The following is a 25102-nucleotide window of genomic DNA, read 5'->3' on the forward strand; positions in this document are numbered from 1 at the left end:
AATTCTCTGTGAACCACAAACCGTAAACACAGTACACATAAAGCTACAGTACCATCGCATTCGTTTCCCCAATACAGTAGCATCTGCAATGGTGGACGAGCAAGAATTATTGCTATCTGGCTTAATTTAATTAATCACCTGACATCTATCCGACTTTCTCTATCCCCTATAATTTAACGATGCGTCGCTGATGTCACGCTTTCAGATATTGTCGACTCCGATCAACGTTGCGGTGTCCTGGTAGAAATTTTTATAAAAAATTTTTATTTAACATAAATTAATTTATCTTCCACAATAAAAGATAAATTATTTTATTTTAAATTTAAATGAAGATTTTATGATTATAATGAAAGTAAAGACTCTACAAATTAAAATAATAAAAAGTAATAAAGGCTATGGGAGTCAACACAGTTAATAGTGCGATTATCTTATATTTATTTAGTTTATTCCATAAACCTTGATGTAATTTCGATAAGCGCAACCATGATATAATAGAATGTTAACGTTTCGACTTCTCTCTGAGTCATCTTCAGGATTAATTATTTTTCAAAGAAGAGTTCAAATTCTCCAAATCAAGGTTTATAGAATAAACTAAATAAATATAAGATAATCGCATTATTAACTGCGTTGACTCCCACAGCTTATATTACTTTTTATTATTTTATTTTATTCTCTTAACATTATGTAATATATATAGAATCACTTTTTTTTAAATTATTATCTATGTTTCGGAATTATTGAAATTTATATACAAATGCGATATTATATAACTTGCCAAATTAGTATCATTTTATAGAAATGGAGCATTGAAAATTTCTCGCCAATATCTTCTTAACTGAAATGCGTGCATGTATACATTTTTGGATGTTAGTAAAGTAGCGATATAACAATGATTCAAATTAATCGTTAATCGAATTATTTGCGGACGGTATCCAGGCTGAAGGTAACGTGACAATGAATTTATAGCGCTTAACATCGCGTTTAATTCATTAAATTACAGTAGGACCCTTGACGGCGTAACGATCATCGAATGAAGGGGAACTACACGGTGGAAAATAACGTTTTACGCAGTGTCAAATTACATTAAATTTTCGGGATCGTAATTAAACCTCCGGTTACGACGACGATAGTAATGCACAAAGCGTGGCCATAGTTGACCGGCGTTAAATCGAATTTTCTGCGCCGTCAAATCAACGTTATGTTTACGATCTATCTTAATTTATTCCCATTGTAAGTTTAACCTGGCTCAATCTGTATCGTGATAAAGGACATATTACTCGAACATATTGACTCTCTTGTGCTTTCATTTTCTCAATGTTGCGGTGATCCATCACAAATGACCGCTGACTTTTTTTACACGTGACACGAAATTAAAATAAATGAAGATATGTTATCACGGTAGACAATGAAATACTCTTGCTGTGATCTTAAAATATATGTGTACGTATATTGTTTTGTGTTCAAGTTCTGGCGCATATCCAAACGGAGAGGCGAAGAAAATATTGTACAAAAAAACTTAAATTTTTTTAGTGTCATTTCTAAAATTATATAAAAACAGAATTTATTAACTTTTATTGAAAAATTGATGCTTGATTTTTTTAAAGTAAATAACTTCATCATTTTTATTAAAATTGTGAAAGAACATCCTTTCACGGAAAGGTCAGTTTTGATATAGTATCTAAAAATTTAACTAGATACAAATTTGAAAATAAATTTCGTTAGATCATCAAAATAATTATACTTATTTTTAATATTATTTTAGTAACTAGTTGGAACATTCAAATGTTACTAAAATGTCAAAATTTGTTTGCTGCATTATTCATTATGTGAATGTTTTATATGAGAATTTTAACAGTTCAACAAAATTATTTTTAGGTTGTATCTAATTTTAGATTCCAACAAAAGCATACTTTCCCTGTTGCTTCTACCTGAAAACCATAATAGATTGTTTATTAATTAATTAAATTATTAATGATTATGAAAAGATATCTTATCTCGAAAATATTTTTTATTTCTTTGTTTTTTATATACATTTCTTTGTATAATTAAAATTTAATATGTATGAAAATGTAAAATAAGATATATTTAACTAATGTTGAATAAGTATTAATTTCCATTTTGCACAGTTTCGTATTGTTTTCACATATACGAGAACACAGATAAATTATTGGACTTATTTTACATAACGGATATGTTCCATGTCGCATTGAGAAAAAGAGCATTCACCGTATTAACATCGTGTTGAATGATGAATTGCTAGTACTATACTGTACCGACGCGTTTCGGTTGATTGCGCCGCGAATAAAGAAATAGTTAATCGCTTACATAGAGTTAACAGCCGTATCAAATCCATTGATCAAAGTAGTGTCTCGTATGATCATTAATCATTGTTTGTCGACTGCTTTACATTGTGTTACGTATTGTCAGTTTCCGAGCACTGCTAAAAAAGTAACTGAGTGCCTATAAGAGTACTTGCGTGTCCACATATGCATAAAAAAAATTTGAATTTTATGCAGCTTGCTTATTAAACCCGCCAGTAAAGGATAAAACAAAGTACAAGTTTAAAGCGATTATAAAAGATACAGTTCCTACAATATATAAACAATATTTAATTTAATGACACAATCCTTTAATTATTATTCCGAATTATTGCATTCCGCAACTTGGCCAATTGCCATTTATCATCGCATTAAAATTACGCGAGTCATGCATATAGAAATTTTAATCAGTGACGTTAATCTCATTACTTGAGCTGGTATGCAAGCTTAACTTTACTCACAAACGCAAAAATAACGCTAGTCGTTTAACCTTCTAAAACTTGTAGAATTAACACAAAATTAAAAATTATTTACAGTACAATAATTGAAATAAAGGCGCAGCTTTTAGTACAACGTAAAAGCTATTTAAAAACATAAATATTCAAATTTAAATTTACATTGGACCATGCTAATTTTTTAAGCTGATCCCAAGAATCTCGGTAACTATTTTCTATTTTCATTTCGCGTTTCCGTATCGGATTAATTGTAAGAATTCTCTCACAAAAGCTCTTACGTTGCTGGGTGCAGGCAGTGGACGCTCAACATCGCGAATAAACGAGCGATCACCTACCGGTGTTCAACCGGCCGGGGAGAACGAAAGCGACAAATTGCAGGAACTTTTTCGATTAAAGTCTCGCTTGCTCGGCGCGATTCAAAACCTTTCTCGGTCAAGTTTCCACTCTCAGAGACACGCAATCCGGCATAAATAAGGACGTTCCTTCGCGAAAGGATAGCGAAGCTGGAGAAACAGCTGTAAAAGGGAAAGGCTTTGTCTCTCTGCTGAATTTCACATTAACAATGGTAGAACGTAAAGAGAACGACCATTCAACAACAATTGCGACATGCAAGGTTACGTCATTGTCAAATTACAACGAGAGAGAGGGAAAGAAAAATGCTTTGCTGCGGAAAATCGTGGACAGTCACATTCCAATTAAGTAGTTACAGCAGCGTGAATTGAATCTTTAATAGGATCCATTTGACAAGATTGCCAATTTAAATTATTCTTTGTGGTGGCTTTTATCCCTCTCTTATCTTTTTTTGCTTCCTCTATTCTTGCTAATATCCTTTTACTCTCAAAAGTCATCACAGCAGAATACCATGAAAGATATCAGTCGGTCTTGCGTAAGAAAAGTCACGTTAAATTCGGCACAATTTGATCATCCGTTAAAATAAAACTAATAAAGAGAGACCAGTTATCAAATAATACTTAGAGAACTTATATTATTCCCATAGGACACATGGAGTGGCGATAATACAATATGTTCAGGGCAATATCGCCATAAAAGCATACGCTTTTGTTCCGTGCGGTCACGTCTGTCGTGTACAGAACACAAAAAGGAAATGCTAAAAATTTCCGCTGTAAAATATTTACCGGACAAACGTTTGCCGCTCTAGCTGTCAAGTAGCCTTTAAAAGCGCGAACTGGAAGTCATATAAGATATAACTTCAACGCGATCGTCATCAGAACCATAGAATTGTCAACAAATTCGTTATAACTTTTATAATCATACTGCTTTTTTAACTTTCGACACTCTCTCTCTCTCTCTCTCTCTCTCTCTCTCTCTCTCTCTCTCTCTCTCTCTCTCTCTCTCTCTCTTTTTTTATTTTACAAATACCATTACTATTACATCTAGCTTTGATATTTTAAGAGGATATAAAATCGTAATCATGTTACAAATGCTATTAACTGTGTCGTCATCTCTCAATATTTACTGCTCTGCTGGAACACTCTGAATCGCCACTTGCACCTCGCACAAAATGCTCGCTCGAATAGTCTCCTTTTTCCGCTAGTTTCTCACAAAAATAGGAACGTCGAGTACGAGAGCAATTTTCCGCAAGACGTCTCTGCAGCATGCAGTTTCACGCGGAAACTTTTCTCCCTCGAGAGAAAAGGAGAAAAGGTATATTTCTGCCTGCAATTAGTGCACTTTAACGAAGTCATTGTCTCGTTGCATTCTTCACACTTCTTTTCAACTTGAAATGCAATTTTACGAAAAGGACAGGCCTCATTATAAGAAACTGTTATATCTAATAATTTATCAATGTGCAAGTGATGGACGCCATTTTATGACATCGATACAAGATGAATCAAAAGTATGGAAATAATGAAATTATGACATTAACACAAAGCATGAAATAGGATATTAAGTACTATGTAAATTGTTCCAAAGTTTGTGATCTATTTTTTGTTTCCAACAAACAGAAAAATTGTTTATACTCTACAAATTTTCTTAATTTTCTTTTATGATATTATCATAATATTAGGTGTTGGAATTAATTCGTAGCGTTTTACAAGTGATGGGAAGTACTTTCATTAATGTATTTTTTAATGCTCATGTGAAATAAATAACATTCTTTCATTAAAAAACGCTACGAATTAATTCCAACACCTAATAATATTTCCTCCATGTTTATAAAAACAAATTTGCAAATTTGCAGGTTGAAATGTTCAATTTAACCAAAAAAAAAAAAAAAAAATCAAGCGTTGATAGATATGAAGTGCGTTATCAAGATAGGTCGACGGTTCTGCACAAATATTTATTCGGTAAAATTTGTTATTCTGTTGTTTGCACAAAGTATGTACGCACCACTCTCGCGAGAATCGATAATTTTGGCTCATTTGTGATTAACTTATCTTCTGCCGCGAAAAAAGTTCGCATAAAATCGTGCGAATGAAGAGTGGCCGTGCCAGATGAGAGCAGAGATAAAAAGAAGTCGAGAAAAGAAGAAAAACGACTTGAGTAGTGATGGAGAATCAGCGATTAGTTAGGACAAAGAAGCAAGGTGCAAGGGCAGTAGAACTGGCAAAATTGAAGAGTTCTCGTTAACCTAAGGAGATGCTCTCTTCTTTCGCACTACAGCGAACGATTCACGACTTTGCGTTGGTCATTTTTCTCGAGAAATTTCTAGTGTTTCGAAAAGCATGTCATCGTGATTGACATATTTTTTATCTTGGATGTACACTTATTAGCATTCAATTAATAACTTTTTGTAGCAAATATTTTCTATAATTATAGATACTTCTATTATTATAGATATTTCAAAAAGGATTTGTGAATTAAAATTTTCGAACATACAGATTTAACAATACTGTAAATAAGATTAAAATTACAATACTTGTACTGGATAATTTTGGAACCTATTATTAAAGGTTTACACATTTACACACGTAAAGTCACAACTTACTAATAAAATATCCTACTTTATAGTAAGTAATATTCTTTTTTATAATATTAAAACAATTTGCAAAAATAAATTTACAATTTAAGTTAAATTTATAGAAATATTTACGTATTAATTCACCAACAAAGTACATACATTAATTTTTCTTAAATTATGTTATTGATACGTACAAAAATAAAAATGCAAATATAATATGTGTAATATACTATCAGTATATTATATAATATAATAAAAATCTTTACACATAAAAATTATATAATATACTATTGTAATTTTTCGTCTAATATAAAACGATATTTACACGATTAATGGTAAAAGTAATTAATTTTTTAAAGAACAATTTTATATTATTTTTATATTATATTATTTTTATATTATTTTATATTATTTTATATTATTTTATATTATTTTATATTACCTATATTTTTACTGTTGTAAATTTTACACATATTATTTATGTAATTTTATATACTTTTTTACAGTGCGCGACAGAAGTTGAATACATAAATATTTATATTGTAATACTTTCAGCTATGTATCAGCTATGTAGCATCGTCAAGCGTACCGAGAGAAAAATGTTTAATATTTGTAACAATAATTATATGCTAAAATAAATATGGTTAGCAACTCTATTTTTCAGTTAATTACTGCTACAATTTAGTACAGTTAGTACATGCATAGTTGGCAAAAAAAACAAAAGTGTACAAAAGTGATTATAAATTACAATTAAATTACAATAATTGTAAAACTTCTTTCTCTCAATGAGTAATACAAAATATGTACAGTGCACAAAATATTCTTGGCACGATTTTGGGGCATTTTCAACGCCGTGTCTATCTGTTATAGCGTAAAAACGGACTTGATGGAAGAGGGGGCCAATTCGACTCTCAGCATAGCTAAAGTCGGACCTTCGGATAGCGGAAATTACACCTGCCAGCTTACCACCATGCCGGACCAACCCGCCACAATTCACGTTCACGTTTTGAACGGTGAGGATAATTTATTTCTCGATATTTTTCGATTGCTCTTTTGTGCAATCACTTTTATCATCATAGCGTATGAAATGTACGATGTTGTCATCTAATTCAGTTGCATTATATAGAACGTATCAAAAAACTGCAACAATAAAATTCTTATGGTATATATACAGTAACATCAAGATACAAAATATATGTCGTTACACTAAAACTTGTCCGCTGAATTTTCATACGAAGAAAATTTGAAAATCAAATTAAATAGGACCGAGACAATTTTAATCATAATAATTATTAATATATCAAATAAGGCATTTTTTCAGTTTTATTGAAACAATATCTATACATGTTGATAAAGACGAATGTTCATAAAAAGACTCGAAATTTTTCTTGAAAAATATAGAACAAAACTTTCTAATGTAAAAACTTAAAGTTAAGAGAATATTCTAAAAACAGCGACCGCAAATAAATTACTTTCTTCCTACAGCTTTAACACATTATTCATGAAACCATATCTCGCATTTTTGGCGGCGTTTCCCGTAGCTAACAAGCATACGCGAAATCTGAACTTTCCAAAATGCCTCGTTATCCAAATTGCACCGTTATATTCTATGTAATAATCAATCGCAAATAATATTTTAAAAAAGTCTGCTTATTATACGATATTTTGTAAACGTAACAAAAAAGTTATGATTATTATCAGTGTTCTTTATTATTCATTCCATTTTCTTTATTTTTCTATTAATTTTTTAGCTATTTTTGCAGCTTTCTGTTGCTATCATGAAATTTATTTTACAGAAGAATATATTTCAAAATGCCTGTAAAAATTAATTTACTTACGCAAGGCATACGTAACATTTTACATTTCGCAAATACGTTTGTAGGATTCAGATTACTATAAATTAAGAGCACGTCGTGTAACTAAACGTACTTGTTTATACTGAAACACGTGAAATGTTTATTTTCGTTTCTTTGATGACGCTATTCGAACGATCGAATGTTCAGTTAAACGGTATTTAAATAGGAATTCTGTTGTATTACCTTTGTGTGTGCACACGTATTTTGTTCAATTTGGAGTTGAAATTTGTCTCGAAAAATTTATCGTCGAAATTTAATCTAGTTTTGGAACACAGCCTGTGAAAACTTGTCTCAAACGATTTTGCTAGTTAACGTGATACGAAACAGTCTGATAACAGTTAGAAGGGAATTGTGCTACAAGTCTTAAGTAATTGACGAATTCACAACATTCACCGATGCGCGGTATTCGCGCTTGCTCCCATTACAAAAGCCGAAACGTTTGCTTATAACTCAGTATAACTCTCTCTGTGTAATAGCTGCAGACGCGGCTATTTATTACCGAAGTACACGCTTTTGAAGTATTTAATATTTATCTTGAACTGCGCTCGCAGATGCGCCTAAAAGTCCTCTTGATGTTTGACTCCTACGAGAAAGTTCGCATGTCGAAACTTGTTATAAAGGATCTTCTTAAAACGCTTTCGCGCAGGAACTTGCGACGAAACTAAGTACGCAAGTTGAGTTTTCTGACTATACAGACAAACTTTGCACAAATGCTTTGATGTTGCGACTTATGCATTATGGTTTCCAAGTTAATCTCTGTCTATCAAACTCGTATGACATTTCCCAAGACAAAAAGAAACTCTTGTAAAAAATCCTATAACTTTTTTATTTTATTATATGTTTGTTACTTATTATTACTTATCTTATAATTCTTACAAAAATCTAATACTAAAAAACAATATTTAATTATACTGATCAATGCTTTTAATACTTAAAATAAATAATTAATTACAGTCTTTCAGTATTAAATTGATTGGTATTATATTTAAAATATTAAAATTTAGAATATTAAAAGCATTGTTGTTCAAAATAAATAATTAATTACTGTCTTTCGATATCAAATTAGCCAGTATTAGATTTTTGGGGGTAGTCAAATTAATTTATTTTAGTAGTTTATTTTAAATTTGGGATGCTATTTCTTACACATTCTTACGAAACCTCCATAATAAATAGAACAATTTTCTCGTTTCTTTAACAAGATTGTTCCAATTGTTTTTATTTTCTTTTCAACAGAAGATTAGAAATAAAGATATGTATCATAGTAGAGACATTTCTATCTCACAAAGATAACACAGAATTTCGCCATGACACGATATCGATGACGGGGAGACTCACTTCGCGCAAAAATAGTTTGTTCATAAATTCAAACATCTTTCAGCATATACGATTGTCTGCGACTTCACTTGGAATCAAATGCCTGGGAATTCACGATCCCACAGGAACCTCAGATTACAACATGACTCACGCAAATGTCATTTCGATTATCCTGTGAAGCTTAATATAGACACGACACATCTCAATTGGAACTAAATTGTACAAGATGTTTTGGGTGCTTTCTAACAAGAGACACAGATAACACCGTGTGAACAGTGAATCATTACATCCTTGTTTGCCAATGTTAAACAAAGATGACATGATCACTATGTCACACAGTATCGCTTACTGGAAAGCACCATTTGATACTTGCATTATGTAGCTCCGGCTTTCGTTACAAGCTGATGTTCACTTCAAATGCGTTTAAATTCAATCGAAGCTTACAGTATTTAACAAGAAAACGTTCATTGAAGATCTTATTGCAATAGTAATAGAAGCTAATCCACAATAGTTAAAGTAGTAGTTAAACATGTAAATAAAATTGATGCGTAATAAAGTCCTTTATCCATTTTCTTTATAAAATGAGATTGACAAGCAATTTAATAATTTTATGTTAATGAGCATCTTAGAAAAATTTATAATTTAATGCTAATCTAAACATCTTATTTGTCACAATAATCAGGAGATTCAAGAGATCCGAATCCAGGCTGAAATAGTATTTCTCGCAATAAATTAAATTATTCACAGTTTTTAAGATGCTTATATATAGATTAGCATCAAATTATAAATGTTCTTCTAATGATAAGATACTTATTAGCATCAAAATTATTACATTGTTAGTTTAATATTAATTATTATTATTCTAATTCTGTTTATAATTGAGTTTTACAAAACCGAAAAAGATTTCGGCGCGCGGTTTATAGAATTGTACAAATTCGCTCTGAAATATTTAAACATTAAGGCCGATATTTATAATCTATTCTTTAAGATCGTCTTAAGTAATGTCTTAAGATACCGCTCACTTACATCCACTTTGACTGAAAATTTATTTCTCTTAATTGACAAATAGAGAACTCTGCCACTTATCCTTTCTATATCAATATTAGCTATCATATCTTCAATTACATTGTGGAATAGCCCATTGTTGCTGTAAGCCCTTTTATTGTCTTTTATTAATTATGAGAAATCTTGGATGTTACGATAGTTCAAACTAAGATATTAAATATGTACACTTTAATATTTGTATTAAACGGGCACACACGTTCAAGTAAATTTACAAATTGTGGCCGGTCTAAATTTGTCAAATAATCTTTACGCAAGCATACTTGACAAGTTTATTTGAACATGTGTGGAAGGTCTTAGTCCTTAAATATTTGCATTATGATTTTTGTTTTACACATTATTACGCGTTATAATTTTTATTTTAATTTTTACAAAATATCCGAAAAATATAAATAGCGGATTATTACAATATTATACCTATAATTTATTCATTAAATGTTAGTTAAGTGGGAGGGCCCTGCTAAGCACACAAACGTAAGAATTCTCGACGGTTTCGACATGTCGAAGAAGGATCTGCGAGCATTTCCTTGTGAGTGTTTTTAACACTGTTTCAGGAGAAAGTTTAGCCGAGTTACATCATAGCGGTGCACGGCTCGTTCGAGCGGATGCCACTAGCTCGTCACTATTCTTCCTGGCTGCTGTTCTAGCCCGATCAGGTCAGGTGCTCAGATGAAGGCTTGAACAGCTTCCTTGGGTATCACGAAAACTGCCCGGATTGGTGAGAGAGCACTTCGTGACGATGACAAAGGGACAGTGCTCCTCAACGATGAACGAAACGTTATCACCTATGCACCGCACGAACTTTTCTATTATCGTGACGAGAGTGTGAACATGAGGGCCAAAGTGGGAGTGTGTTACGTTACTATATTACGTTGACATAAAAGACGTAGGCGAAGAGACAGAGGCGGTTGGCTGCGTTATTTTGAAACGTTATTCTAAACGCGATATGGATCGTTCGACATTTGCGAGATTCATGTCAGAGCGTTTCTGTATCGCAAAATAATACCTTCGTCAATTCTCAGCACAATTTTATTCAAGCGTTTATACATGGGATTACAATTTTCGACGCAGGATAGACGCCTCAGTGAACGGCCAGTTTTAATCTCTTTAGCTAATTAATTCGTCCGAGAACAATATTCATCAATGTACTCATTTATAAGAATATTATGGATTTAATTGTTATTTGTTAAAATGTGATAAGTCGTTTACTAATGTGCCTGTCTCATTTTTAGCTCGGCTCGATCAAATTTCACTTCGTGAAATTCCATTAGGCTTGAATATTTCTGTGCGACACCGAACAAGACGCGCTCGTACCGACTAAATTACCGCAAGCATAGCATGCTGCTTACCAGATGCGAAGCAAATTATTCGGTCATTGTGAAACGATACGGCGACGCTATTAACATCGATCGTGCTGTTTGGTGTGCATTTGATTATTCGATATTAGCACATTGGTAAGTTATCATAGCGCAATCGCTCTCGCAGCTAGAAATGACCAAAGCTATAATAAAATCATAAATCTGCGTATAATCGAATAACCAATAACCGGTAAACAATAAAGGCTCGGAGCACAAACTGCTAACCGAGTCATTGGAGTGACTGCCATCGCGTATCACTATGGCTGTGATAATCGAGACAAATTGCGCTGTTCAATTCGGCCTCCATCCATCACTATTCATACCATTATATTACGAAATTCTCGGCATCCAGCGGAGCATTTTTTTTTTTTTTTTTTTTTTTTTAGCGTAGAACGAGTGTGAAGATTCACACGGGACTCGCAAATTTTTCAATTAACGGGATCACGAGCTTTCATCGTTTTATCGAATATTATTTTATTATTGATAATTAAAAAACATTTCATCGACAACATTGGTTATCGGTCTATCGGAGACTGTTGCCTATTGATAGGGTTTGTTGAATATTTCGAGATTATTTTGATTATTATAATGAATTATCATTGTTAATTATAATAATAATATGATATGAATGCATATATATATTATGCGCGCTGTAAATTAAATTAATCTATAGTAACTTTTAATGAAATGTACTAAAGAGAGAATGATTAAAGCAGACAGTGCATCGACTGCGTCTGCTTACCAATATCGGTGCCCGTTCTTTGTGACAGGGTGTTAACGTATTGTATGTTTGTATAAATTATAAAGTCGCCAAGATACATATTCAGATGCTATGTTTTTTATCATATATGGAAACAAATACGTATCATAATTTCATAATTTTCGTGTCTCGTAATTATATTATTTCAACAGAAAAATGTAAAATATGGCTTGCGTAAACATCATCTGAATATGTGTTGTACAGTGATGAAGGTACGCTTGTCTTTCATGCAGCCAACCAAATCTTTATGCTATGAAAGTGTGTCTGCTGTATACATGTAAGAAAGAAAGAGAGAGAGAGAGAAATTGCGCGCCATAATATATAAATTTAAGTCGAACCTAACGTTTTATCGTGAGGAAAACGAAATCACGTAATATACAATATGCGTTTTACAAGAACTGGCCTTGTCTCTTTGTATGCCTCACAGTGCTAATTTCAGAAGTTTAATCTAAATGATAATCAAACGTAATCTTTCAGGTAAGTAATATACTCTGAATAAAATTTTAAAACTTTAAAAGGCATATACATGGTGACATAAAAATTTGTATAAAGTTTTGTGTATTTTTTAAATTATTATAAATAGCAAGCTAACATTATTAATTACACTAAAAATTTTAATATCCACGACAATTGACATCAGCTTGCCACGAAGTAGTATAATATATATTTATAAAAAATCCTTAACTATTAGTTATATTATTTATTATTCTTTTGAGATCATCTCTTTTTATTTTATAAATTATTCACTCAATTTTTATAAAATTTGGTCTATAGAGAAATTTTTTATAATTAATGCTTTATTCGAATCTGAAGTCAAAAATTAAAAAATTCAAAATGCTACATAATATGACGGACAAAATTTTAAAAAAAATTTGATTATCATAAAAGTCGATTTTAGAGAATTTTTAATTGTGAAATATACATATGACAAATTTCCAGTTTTGCTTATTAGTGCACTCCGTAAACAATTAATACTGATCAGTTAATAGTTACTGATTTTCAAACTGACTTTCACACACTGATTAAGAACTCTGTGACTAGATCCTCTGTCATGGAGGTTACTACTCTATTGAAATTTGATATTTTCATGTCACATTCAAACTCAGAGATATCAAAAACCTTCTAAATCCGAGTTTCACAATAATTAGTATTATTTTTATTATTCATTTTTATATTATTCACAACAATTAGTATTATTTTAATATTTCTTTTTTAATTTGAAAAATTCTAAGACTAGAATCGAATTCAATTCCGAAAAGACCTTTAAAAAGTAAAATCATCCATAAGTTACCTTGTTAAAAAGCTCTGGTCCTTAAAGAGATAAATAAAAATAAAAGAACTTATACCAGAAAAGATTTTTACGGATGAACTGAAAACTAATCTATTGCCTAGGAAAATTTATCCGAAGAAGAGATGCGCGGTCATCATTGATACATTCTCAAAGCATCTTAAATTGGGTGAGTTCAAATCAACAAAACGACTAGCTCTACTCGCTGAGCAATTAAATATAATTAGTTGGATCCACAGGTAAGAACCAATCATGCTCATTCACTCAACAAGCATGCCTAGCCACTTTGCCGATTTGAATTCGCCCATTGTATCAAAATTAAAGGTGGATATTTTGAATGTCCATCAATTATAATTTTTTATTTAATAAAATATAATCAAATTAATCTAATTTAATTAAATTAATCTAATTAATCAAATGTAATTTTATTAATCTAATTAATCTAATTTAATCAAATATAACAGTCCACATACAGTTTGTTGTTTTTTTTTTAATGTGCATTACTAATGATTTAATAAACACAAAACTATGTGGTCAAACTTTTTTGTCATCCTGTTATAATAAAAGTTATAGTAGCACTTGAAAACATCTTGACGTAAAAATGCTTCAAATCCCATTTTCTGTAAATTTCAGATTACATTCCCTTTTACATAACATTTGTTTGATCATGTTAAAGGATTGTCACGCTTTGACTTATTTGAATCGGAAAAAGTATCGGATTTGACAATGTATATACGCCACACAAAGCAGAATGTAGGATCGTTGACGCAAAATCGTGCGCGTAGTTTTGTAAATCGAGCATAGCGAATTAGAATTCCGCACGTACAGCTGACGTTGACGACATCGTCTCTTCCGTAGTTTGTGTCGCGTATCTCGTTCAAACGAGGCATTTCCTCTCTCACTCGGAGCTTACTCGATTTGCAGCTACAACGCGACCCAGAATACATATGCGAGATTTTCATTGATTGGAAAACGAAGAGATGTCTGAAACACTAGTCCTATTTGCAAACCTTTATGAAAATTCTCGAGTAAAAATTATTTCTAAAACACTTGGCTGGAAACACTTGGAAGCTTCTCAAATTATAGTACATAAATATAGAGTATATATTTAGTCTTTAAAGAACGGGGATTTTTATTTTCAAAATTTTATAACTTTTCCTTGATTTAAATTTTTAGATTATAATTCGTTATATGTCATTATGTCCTTTGCCTCAAAATATAACACTATTTTAGTGCATTATACAGGCTTTTCCAGTTCTGGAATATATTGGACTGAGCCATCAAAAAGTGGGTGTGCCTCAATTCCTAGACAATGGCACTCTGATGCAAAGATTGTACTATTTTCTTTGTCAGGGATTCATTAATTGATTAATAATATGTTTTATAATATAGTAGAAAAGAGTCAGAAAAACAAGTATTTGTTTGCTTTACTTTTCTTCATCGGGCCACAATTTTCTATATTTTATTATAAAATGTGCGCTCCAGTATATTATAAAGTTCATTAGTATTTCCTATAAAGATTAAGTTTTACTTTTTAAAAAAATTGGATGACTATGGGAAAAATATTCACAGTTCAGTTATAAACACATTATACAATGAGAGTAAATACGTGTAACTTCAGTTTATTAGATTCCAACTAATAAGGAGAACTAAATTCTAAGGACTAAATTAGATTCTGAGGATTCTAAGGAAAACGTCATTAAACGTACGAGTCTGTGGTGCTTCTCTTGAGAGAAATATCAGACACGCGCAGTGCTTACGCGTTTTATGAAAGGAAGGTATGACTCAGCTCTTACTCATACGTCCAGCTTCGGTCAGTTAACAAAGCATTGCACCCTTCCGTACAAACGCACAGGCCACTTTCACGCCCAACTGCGATTAAAGGAGCGACTGTAAAAATAACATAGTCAAATTCCAACATTTGCTAGTATTCTCGTTTGCTAACCTCGACCGAGATTTAACGAGGTTTGAACGTGAACCAAAAACCGAGATTGAGCCGTGCTCCGCCGTTCCGGAGTAAGACCCATTTCCGGGACGACGTTCCGTTACTTATCGTACCGCGTGTATATGGTAGAACGGTCGCGCTCCGCCTCTCATCGGGAAATTGAAGCCAGCGGAACTTATCGTCATCCCAAGCCGCAAGTGGGATACGCCGCGAGTAACGTACGGAGTATATACGCGGGAAGTAGCTCGGATAGTACACCGACAGATTGGACGTGGCTCCATCGATCTCGTCGTTGGACCTCCAGGAACTCTATTCATTCGTGCGCGGTCCGCCGACATCCAACGAACGAGATTCTTCGTCTTCCGAGGGTAACTTTTCACGTTCCCTTTCGAAAGCTCATTTAAAAGCAACGACATTCGAAAATTTTCTTCAAACACTGTGCGAGTACTTTCAAGAATTTTACCGAAATAAATACATTGACATTTGTCCGCAATGACAGCCTTATCATTTAATATTAGTCAATTATAATATACGTTGATAATATATATAATTAATTAGAAATATAAAATATATAATCATATTTTAAAACTATAAATTGATTTTTAAAGATTAAAAGAAGCAAAATCTGAGAAATTTTTTATTATACAAAAAAGAGATTTAGCTACAGATCTAAAAATAATATTTTGTTTGATCCATCAAAAGAATTATGTAGAAGATTCAACATTGGTTGTTACAATGTCAAAACTTTTCCAACATTGCTCTTTATGCTTGAGATTCCTACGTAATTATTTTAATAATTTAACAAAATTATTTTCTGTATTTAGCAAAATTTTTAAATATTTTTACAAAACCAGCCTTTTCATGTATTAATTATTGATTTTTTTATATCACTAGAAATTTAAATGCCTATAACAATAGAAATTGGATTTTTAATGTTTAAATATTATAATTCAATGTAAATTTTATATATGTATATACTATATGTGTTGGTACATGCATATATACTATATTTGTAGTCATTCTTATCATAATCATTTCTTATTTTTTATATTACTAATTAAGGATTAATATATACACAATTGGAAAATTTGTATTTAAATTTATTACTTTTCACGAATCAAATGATCCACTTAAATTTTTGTAATGTAATACAAGTTGAATATGTTAAAAAACAATACAAATATTATTTTAAAAAATTAACGTACAAAATGTAACACACTAATATAATTTGTAAGCAAACTGTGGAAGCATTTTTTTCAATAAAATTAACATTTATGATATTTTAAATTAACATTTATTTATACATACATTTATCTTAAAATTTACGTTTTAAAACATATATTTATATTATTTGCTCACTTACTTATAAATTGTGTTATTTTAACATTAAAAAATGTTGAATATCAATTTAATATAAAATATTCAAATAACATAATTGCATTATAATGTGTAAATTATATATATATATAATATATATATAAAACTCAGATATGTTAAAAAAATCACCAAAAAATGTTGACAAAGGCTCGAATGGACCGTTTCTAATATAAATACAAAATATTATGGTAGCCACATACACTAGAGATATAAAGGTGTCGTTACATTAAAATTAATTATTATTAAAAATTATTAAAATAAAATTACGTATAGCATTTAAGGCGAGTTTGGAAGAGAAATTGATTTCTTACACCCAAGAGTTACAATTAAATTTATAATTAAATATAATTTATGCGAAAATTGTAACTTCATAAATTTGAACCGCACAAGGGACACACTTCGAAATCAGATGAAGGTAAGACACAAAAAAAAATCGACTGCGGTTATCCGGCGCGTTTTGCAACTTTTATCGAATAAGTCTTTTTACCCTAGGGTGAGGTCTCGAAGTAACGTAGATACCATTTGTAACTTTTCACGCTCGCTTGCCCCTACGGTGCTTTCAGATTTCCGGATCTCATCCAGCACGTGGACCGATCCAGCACGCCGGAGAAAAATATTCACTGCGCAATACCGTCATTACTATTCGCCCAGCTTGATTCTCATGCATTTTTCACGCAGCATGTATCCATACCTTTTAGCGCCGTACAAACCAACGCATAGTGAGCGTTTTATGTATACAGGGCATTCAGAAGAATGAAAGTGCACCGAAAGAATATTGCAAGTTTTTCCTAAAACAACTTTTATGTATCTCCGATTTATGCTCCAAACCTCTTCCCTGACTATCTTACATCCGACAAGAAGTATCATTTACTTTTTATTTTTCCTCTCTAAAAGGCAAATGATTTTAACATTTCCGATGATCATCGAGTCTCGCAAAAACGGAGAATAGACTGTTTGACGTCATCTCACTTCAACTTACAATTATAAACGGACATCTAACTAGCTGTAGAATGATCGCGTGCCTGCCTATTCTTCACACTTCTCATCAAGCGCTGTGTGTTGCGTGCTGGCATCTAGTGCATCAACAGACACGAGCTAGACGATATCGTGATATCTTCTTTACGTGCATCAGCATCGTAAAAAGGATAAAAATGGATTTTTAATGTTACCAGACATATAACGTTTCAAAACAGAGTAGTAGATTGAGAGAGGTCTATATTTTACCTCACACACACGTACATACATAACATTATTTACGCGAGATTTATGATGATAATGAAATATGTAGAAAAGCTGTTTGTATCAATTAAATAAAAAATATAGAGCTTTAAAACTTTAATACAAACTATTATGTAGTTGTCATCTGTTATTTAAAACAGTTTGTAATATAAATATATTTTTCTCTAGAAACATGATTACGAAATTTTGAAGAACGATATGGTGCACACAATATCATACATAATAAATAAGCTACAAATTTATTTTGCGTCATTCTGCAGCAGATAATAGAATTTCGATTTTGCAAAAGCGAGTTATTTGAGGTGTAATAATAACTATATTATACGATGATATGATAATGGAATTACGATTAATTTTTAAAAAATTTTTTAAAATTTTTACAAACAAATGATATCCCATTTCTCGTCGTGCGCTCAGAACGTTTTAGCAATGGATGCAGAAAACATGCAGCTTTACGAGGCAACGCTAGCCTTGGCGGCGTGGAACAAAATTTATGAATCCCTCCGGTTCTTAAAGAATTGATGACAAAGAAGCATATTGCTCGCAAAATGCAATATCGAAGTTTTAAAGTCGGCGCGAGACGGCAACGTTACTTCTTCGCGCAAACAGCAACAAAGCAGCGTCTCGCAATTGGAAAAAATTATTAGCTACCTCAAACATTCGCGAGTAGTAATCTCCGATAACGATAACATAAATTTTTTATGACTTGTAATGAAAATGGTATTTAAATATAACAAAATAATTCTTTACTATTATTACATTACTGAGATTGCAAAACGCAGATGTTTTTCTTCCAATATACTTACAATAATATATCATATTTATTTATTAATAATGTACCTACTATATCTATTTATTAATTATAAATTATAAAATGTTTATTTATTTTCTCTATTTCCTGAATGTATCCTTAAATCCGTCGCGCAGATGTTGTAATAATTATTTGCATATATTAATTGAGCGTAAGCTCAATTGTGATGGATAATGTATAAACATGTCATAACTTAAAAATGTTTTATACATATTTTTAAAATGATAAAATTATTAAAAAATTACAGATTATTCTAAATTACGTTTAAAAATAATACGACAAATTTGGTGATAATTTACTATCTTAAATTATTTTAATAAATAATAGTATTTTTTTAGTTTTTTGCTTTAATAAAAATATATGGAAATGTATTATAAAATAAATTATAAAAATCTCAATTTTTTTAATATAAGTACATTATGTATTCAAGATTATTTACGTAGAGTACATTGCGATGCATGAACTTTTTAAATTTTAATTCTTAACAGTAAAAATAATAATAAATAAAATAAATAAACGACAAAAATATGTTATTAAGCGGAAATATAATCTTATTCAAACAACTTTTATATATATATATATATATATATATATATATATATATATAGTTTATTTGAAGTGTAAATATTAAACATACTTCCAAGTTTAATTTTCTTTACAGAGATTGTACGTCTAATACATCTTTAATACGAGAAGGCATCTTGATATCAATTTACTCCACGCAAGTAATTTAATAAAACGCAATCGCCTAAAACTACAAAACATAGCGAGTATGCAAACGTTCGTAAATTTACTTTTTGAACAATAGAGAGAGTTTGATGAACATAGAATTCTATTAACACTGTGAAAAAAACGAACAATTTTTACGTGCGTGCTACTATGCTGCCACTTTTAATGCGCGCGTTTTCACGTTGGAAGTGAACACTAAATAAACCAATCGGCCTTTTTTTAGCTTAAAATTGCTCATACATGCGAAGCAAGTACAAATTTTATTCTCTGCACAACATGCTCAGGTAAGTGTGGTCGTTATCTTTAATCTGTCACGGACTGTGTTAACGGATTATCATCTCTCCACAGGGATGCGACACTAGGATTTCAGAAATTCCATGTTTTTACGTACGTGCATAGGAAAATCCACTATCGTGCCAACAATTCTGAAAAATGCTGTACGATATATATGCGCACTCATACATTCCATTTGTAGGATTCAATCTATGATTGTTTTAAGCTGCAAATATTTCTTTCATCGCCGTGTAAAAATGCAAATGAACTTTTATTACGTTTACATAACAAAAGTAAAACAAAAGTATAACTGAAAGATGACTGGGAGTGATTCCTGCTGTTTCTACTCCCCAGCGGTAATTTCTTCTTGAAATATAGGTATATTTTGCCGACGCGGGCCTACGACGGGAAATGAAATACGAAAGCATGAAGAAGATGTTCTCTCGCCAAGAAACGCTGCTATTGCATCCTTGACGTAAAAGTGGGAAGGTGTGTGTACGTATACCAGCCGACGTTATATCGTCGAGAGGAGAGCCACTCTCGCGGGAGCTGGACGCAGCAAGATAGGGCGTCGGTGTCGGCGTTATAAATCGCTGCGATTTCATCCCGCCCGTGCGTTGTATATGTCCGGAATGCATCTAACCGCGGTCGCACACATCTATGCGCAGTCCTGCTCGCGTGTTAGCCACGTTTTCGGGTTCTGCTCTCGACCAGAACGAGGAACCAGGAATTATTAAAGGGAACGTAACGGTAAAGTACGCGCCGATGTGACCCAATTAAACGTATCGCGCGGTTTTACTGACTATACTGCAGAAGGGCAAGATTTATATTCGGAAAATTCGATTACGTACACGAAAATAAAGATCGATCGAATTCATTTAAGATTTCGTAAAATATCCCGATATGTTTGATATAGTAAGATCGATTGCCTCGAATGGAAAAATATCCAACAGAAGCGTCACGATTTGAAATTAATTAAGCTTTATTATTAAAATCTATATATTGGAATTTCGTATAAATTAAATTGAAAGAGGAAGAAGAGATGTGAAAATAAAACGGAAAAATGAAATCTCATTAAATTGTAAATTCCAAATCTTTTTGAAAGGCATAAATCACAATTCAGATAATAAGTATAATATGAGATTGACGTCAAAATGACGATGTCTGTTTGTTATTTAAGTTAATATGTTTTCTAAAAAGATTTATAATCATACAATTTAATTTTAGATTAGAGTTAGATTAATTTTTTATCTACTTTCTGTCATTTTAACGTCAAAATGTCATAAATGTCATTTTAACGATAAAAATCACAGTTATTACCTAGTTATTTTAACTCAGTATTATTCTTAGTATAATGTATAAATATACATGTGTAGTAGACATGATTCAATTATTGAACAAAATGACAAAAATTTTAAACATTAAACTTTTTTAATAATATTTACGATTTTTAATAAATTTGTAATTAAATATTTATAACGAATTTATTTAGAGTTGAACATATCACTAAAAATTTAATGTTTAAAATTGTTGTTATTTCATCCAATAATTCATACTCATTGTCTACTAACTGATATATTTATCTTAGTACACCCGAAGTTTATCTTTTACTTTTATGATATAACTTTTTTATGAATAAAGATATATATTTATATAATAAAGATATATATATTTTTTTTTTCTCATATATTTTTTTATCATTATATTTCTTAATGTCTGGTGTTTTAATAAAACAAAATTAGTAGCAGAGAAAAAGATAATATTATATCATTCCAGTTTTACACAATAACTTGATTAATAATCAATTTAAGTTAAAAACTTGACAATTACATTCGTTAAAATGTTGAATCAATTTTGGATTCAAAATTACGAAATATTTATTATTTAGGACACATTAATAAAAATGTGACGACATTGCATGATGACTCAAAGAAAAATGTGATTGGTAATGTGGCCTTCCATAAAAATAATCTTAAAAAATTATATATATATAGTTTTACTTAAAAAACAGTATTTGGTTACAAAATTAACAAAAAAGTAAAATATTTTAGATTGTATTCAAATAAATGTATACATTTACATATATGTATACATTTACATAACTTCTACATATAAGCTGCTCAGTACTAAAAATAGTACACGTAATATAAACTGTAGATTAACAGTAGAGCTGCAATCGATTATCGAATAATTATTTTGATATGAAAATCTCAAAAAAGTAGTGAGTAATCAATACTCATAGAGGGCCATATTAGCAAAATGTCATGCTATTATTTAAATTTGCATAACTCAAAATATTTCAATTAAATTTGCATACAGTCAAAATATTAAATAAAGTAAACAACACTTAAAAATACATATATTCATGTGATAATATGCTCAAGTTTAAGAAAAATGAGAAAGTAGATGTAATTAAATGCTAAAATGTACCTCAGATACGTTTCGGAATACTTGCAAGTAAAAAATGCATTATAATAAGTGCTGGCTATTGAATATTGGTATATTAGCATCATGTAACGGAGAGCTGAACAAATAATTCCATAAGTAATCGTTAGAATTTACTACTTAATAACGGAAATATTAAGAGGAGCTATTAAGAGGACAATATTTATATTGGCCATAATACTTCCTTCTTCTCTATAATATATTTAATTTTATGAGATATATATGTTTTACAATATCAGTTTAATAAATTCGTGATAAAACGTATAGTATGGCACTAAAGGATTGAATGTGTGATATTCTATGTAATTTATGTTTACATCATTAAAATCGTGAAATGACACGTTACGTAATCTATAAAATTAGACATCTCCTTCTGTCAATATTTAAATAGATCTTAAAAATATAAATAATGTACATTGCATTTTGCACGAAATTTGCTGCGGAAAACATCTCTGAATTTTCTTTGCGTAGAATAACTCTATAAATAAAATCGCCTTAAGTAACGTCAGCTCGCGGTACATCTCGGACATTCGCGATCAGTGGACTCTGATTAATTGTAACTGACACTGTGTGTGGATACGTCTTGCAGATGATATCACGCTCAGTGCTTTCGGAAAGGGTTGTCACGAAATGTCATCGATGTCTCGTCACACGTATTCGCGTCAAGCCAACAGTTATGCCTCACGTACGTCCATAATCTATAATCGATAATTCCGAATTACATTCGGAATGGTAGATATAATGGGCGAATGTAATCAGTCTACTCTTTGATTATATTGAAATATTTTATTTTTTTCGAATATTTTTATCTTTCAAATAATATAATAGATAAGATATTTAGATATATATGAGAAATATATTATTTGACTAATGAGGGACAAATGCATTGAAACTGATAAAACTGCAGAATGAATATGACCTCAGCTTTAAAAAAAATGTAAAGTCCTATTTCAGTTTTTTAATGTAATAATTAAAATTGGACACTATATATGTTATGTTCTTGTTAAAGAAAAATGTCATTATAATAAAAGCGTAGAATTCCCCTTAACCATGTTATATCCGACGATGCACTCATTTTAATAACATACGTGTCTAAACATATTAATGCGCCAAAATATATTAATGTCAAAATAAATTTATTTTTCATCGCATTTGAGAGTTCATTTTTCGTTCTCCATTTTTCACAAGTAACAGTATTTTTTTGCAAAACGATTTGGCGTGTACACGATCCATCAATCATACCGGAGATAGTAGATATCGTTGGTGCTTTGTCCACAAGCGAAAACGTGTTTACACGACACGCATGAAATGCAACATTTGTTTATGCTCATTTATCATGCATCATCGGCGATGGAATGCGAGTATTATGCGTTTGAAGCGTTTAATTCGAAAATTGATTCGAGTAGTTGTTAAAACTTGTAAAATTATGATGGTACATTATTTAGAGATTTTTACACAGATCAATATTTGTTTATCAAATATGTTATATGATAACCGAATTCTCACATGCTCCTAAGTTTTACGATTATTTTTAATTTTTTGCTGAATTCAAAATTGAAAATTAATAGCTACATTTAAAAGAGAGAGAACATTCTGAATGCTAATAAAAAAAATATAACGCATTAAAATATTCATATAGATGCAGTATAGATTTTTTTTTAATGTAGCATTCGCACATATTGAATATATATGTATCTAATATGATCTAAATATATGTTTTCCTTTTTTTCAAAAAAATCTTAGAAAAATGAAAAATAAATTGATTTAATAAAATGTTACTTTTTTTTTGTAAAATTATAAGTTCATTAACATACTGACACGTTTATTGACACATAAGAATATAAAACCATATACTAAAACCATATTTTCCAAACAATGAATTTACCTATTTATTTCCATTTATAAACAGATGAATTATAATTCATTTTCTGAAATAATAAAAGTACCAAGAAAAACGTTACTATTAATGTGTATACACTCAATATATCTAGATTGGCCATATTAGTTCTACTTTATAAAGAGTTTCCTCTTTTTAATTGTAAACAAAATGTTGAAAAAATATATTATATAACGTTGTAAAGTATGTATACAGTAATATGAACTGCTAAAATTAATAACCAAATATTAATATTAATTTCAGTAGTTTATTATTTTACAGTTATAAGGAACACTTATTTATCTATGAAATATTACATCATCATATATTACGACCATGACACTCCGTATTTTGCTTTGTTGACGATAACAGAATGGACAAATTGAGCAATAAACTGATGCAATCGAGTCAGATGAACAACCTATACTAACTACTATTGCTATCTGTTGAATTAATCATGTAATTATCTACAAACAGCAAATAGGACATTTTGAATACCTATGCGCACATATTGGATCCGATTACCTTATATTAAATCTCGACTACAACGAATCTGATTTCATTTGATCTCAAAATGAAAACTTTGTTTAGCAGATGAATTAGAAACATCGATAGGAATAATAAATTTGGATTGATATATTATGAAGGTTCTAAATGAGGTAAAAAAACTTTGAACCTTCCTTTATCAATCGTCGTAAGGTGATAAAAAGATTATTTGCCTTCTATACTTCAAATAGAACACTTTAGAACTTCGGTGTAGTTTCATAACTATAGTTAAAGGTTAGTTGAGAAACATAAATAATATAAACAAAGTTAAAATGTAAGTAATACAAGTAGCAAGTTATATGAGAAACGATCTAATGGACCTCATTAATCAAGACTAAGTATCAAGAAATCTCTCTTTTCCTCAAAACGTGACTTTGTTTTAATTAAATTTATTTGTGCAATATATCATTGTTTTTAAAGAAACAATTTAATATGTATCTTCAGCATAGTTATGTGTTTACAGATTTCATCATTCTCGGATTTTATCATTTGTATCATTTAACTTACACATCTTTCGCAGCGTAACC

The 25102-nt window shown here is 30.7% G+C and overlaps 1 protein-coding gene and 1 long non-coding RNA gene across 4 annotated transcripts in view; one reads left to right on the forward strand and one right to left on the reverse strand.

Annotated features, from left to right (window-relative positions):
- LOC105154829 (defective proboscis extension response 20) overlaps positions 1–12444 on the forward strand; it is a 190184-nt gene extending 177740 nt beyond the window's left edge. The window contains exons 8-9 of one of the 3 annotated variants that reach the window (XM_011070571.2): positions 6567–6709; positions 10483–12444. In XM_011070571.2, coding sequence (XP_011068873.1) covers positions 6567–6709; positions 10483–10601 — 262 coding nt within the window. In that variant the 3' untranslated portion in view covers positions 10602–12444. The other 2 variants (XM_011070572.2, XM_087407290.1) reach the window with 2 other exon arrangements.
- On the reverse strand, positions 11707–19152 carry LOC147909257 (uncharacterized). The gene is made up of 2 exons (XR_015545499.1): positions 15393–19152; positions 11707–15224 (listed from the first exon to the last, which is right to left on the reverse strand). It is a non-coding gene; the product is annotated as an uncharacterized LOC147909257 (long non-coding RNA).
- Between the last annotated feature and the right edge of the window lie 5950 nt (positions 19153–25102).

This window comes from Acromyrmex echinatior, chromosome 6 (assembly GCF_024713525.1).
Source record: "Acromyrmex echinatior isolate Ae372 chromosome 6, ASM2471352v2, whole genome shotgun sequence".
In the NCBI taxonomy this organism is placed as follows: Eukaryota; Metazoa; Arthropoda; class Insecta; order Hymenoptera; family Formicidae; genus Acromyrmex; species Acromyrmex echinatior.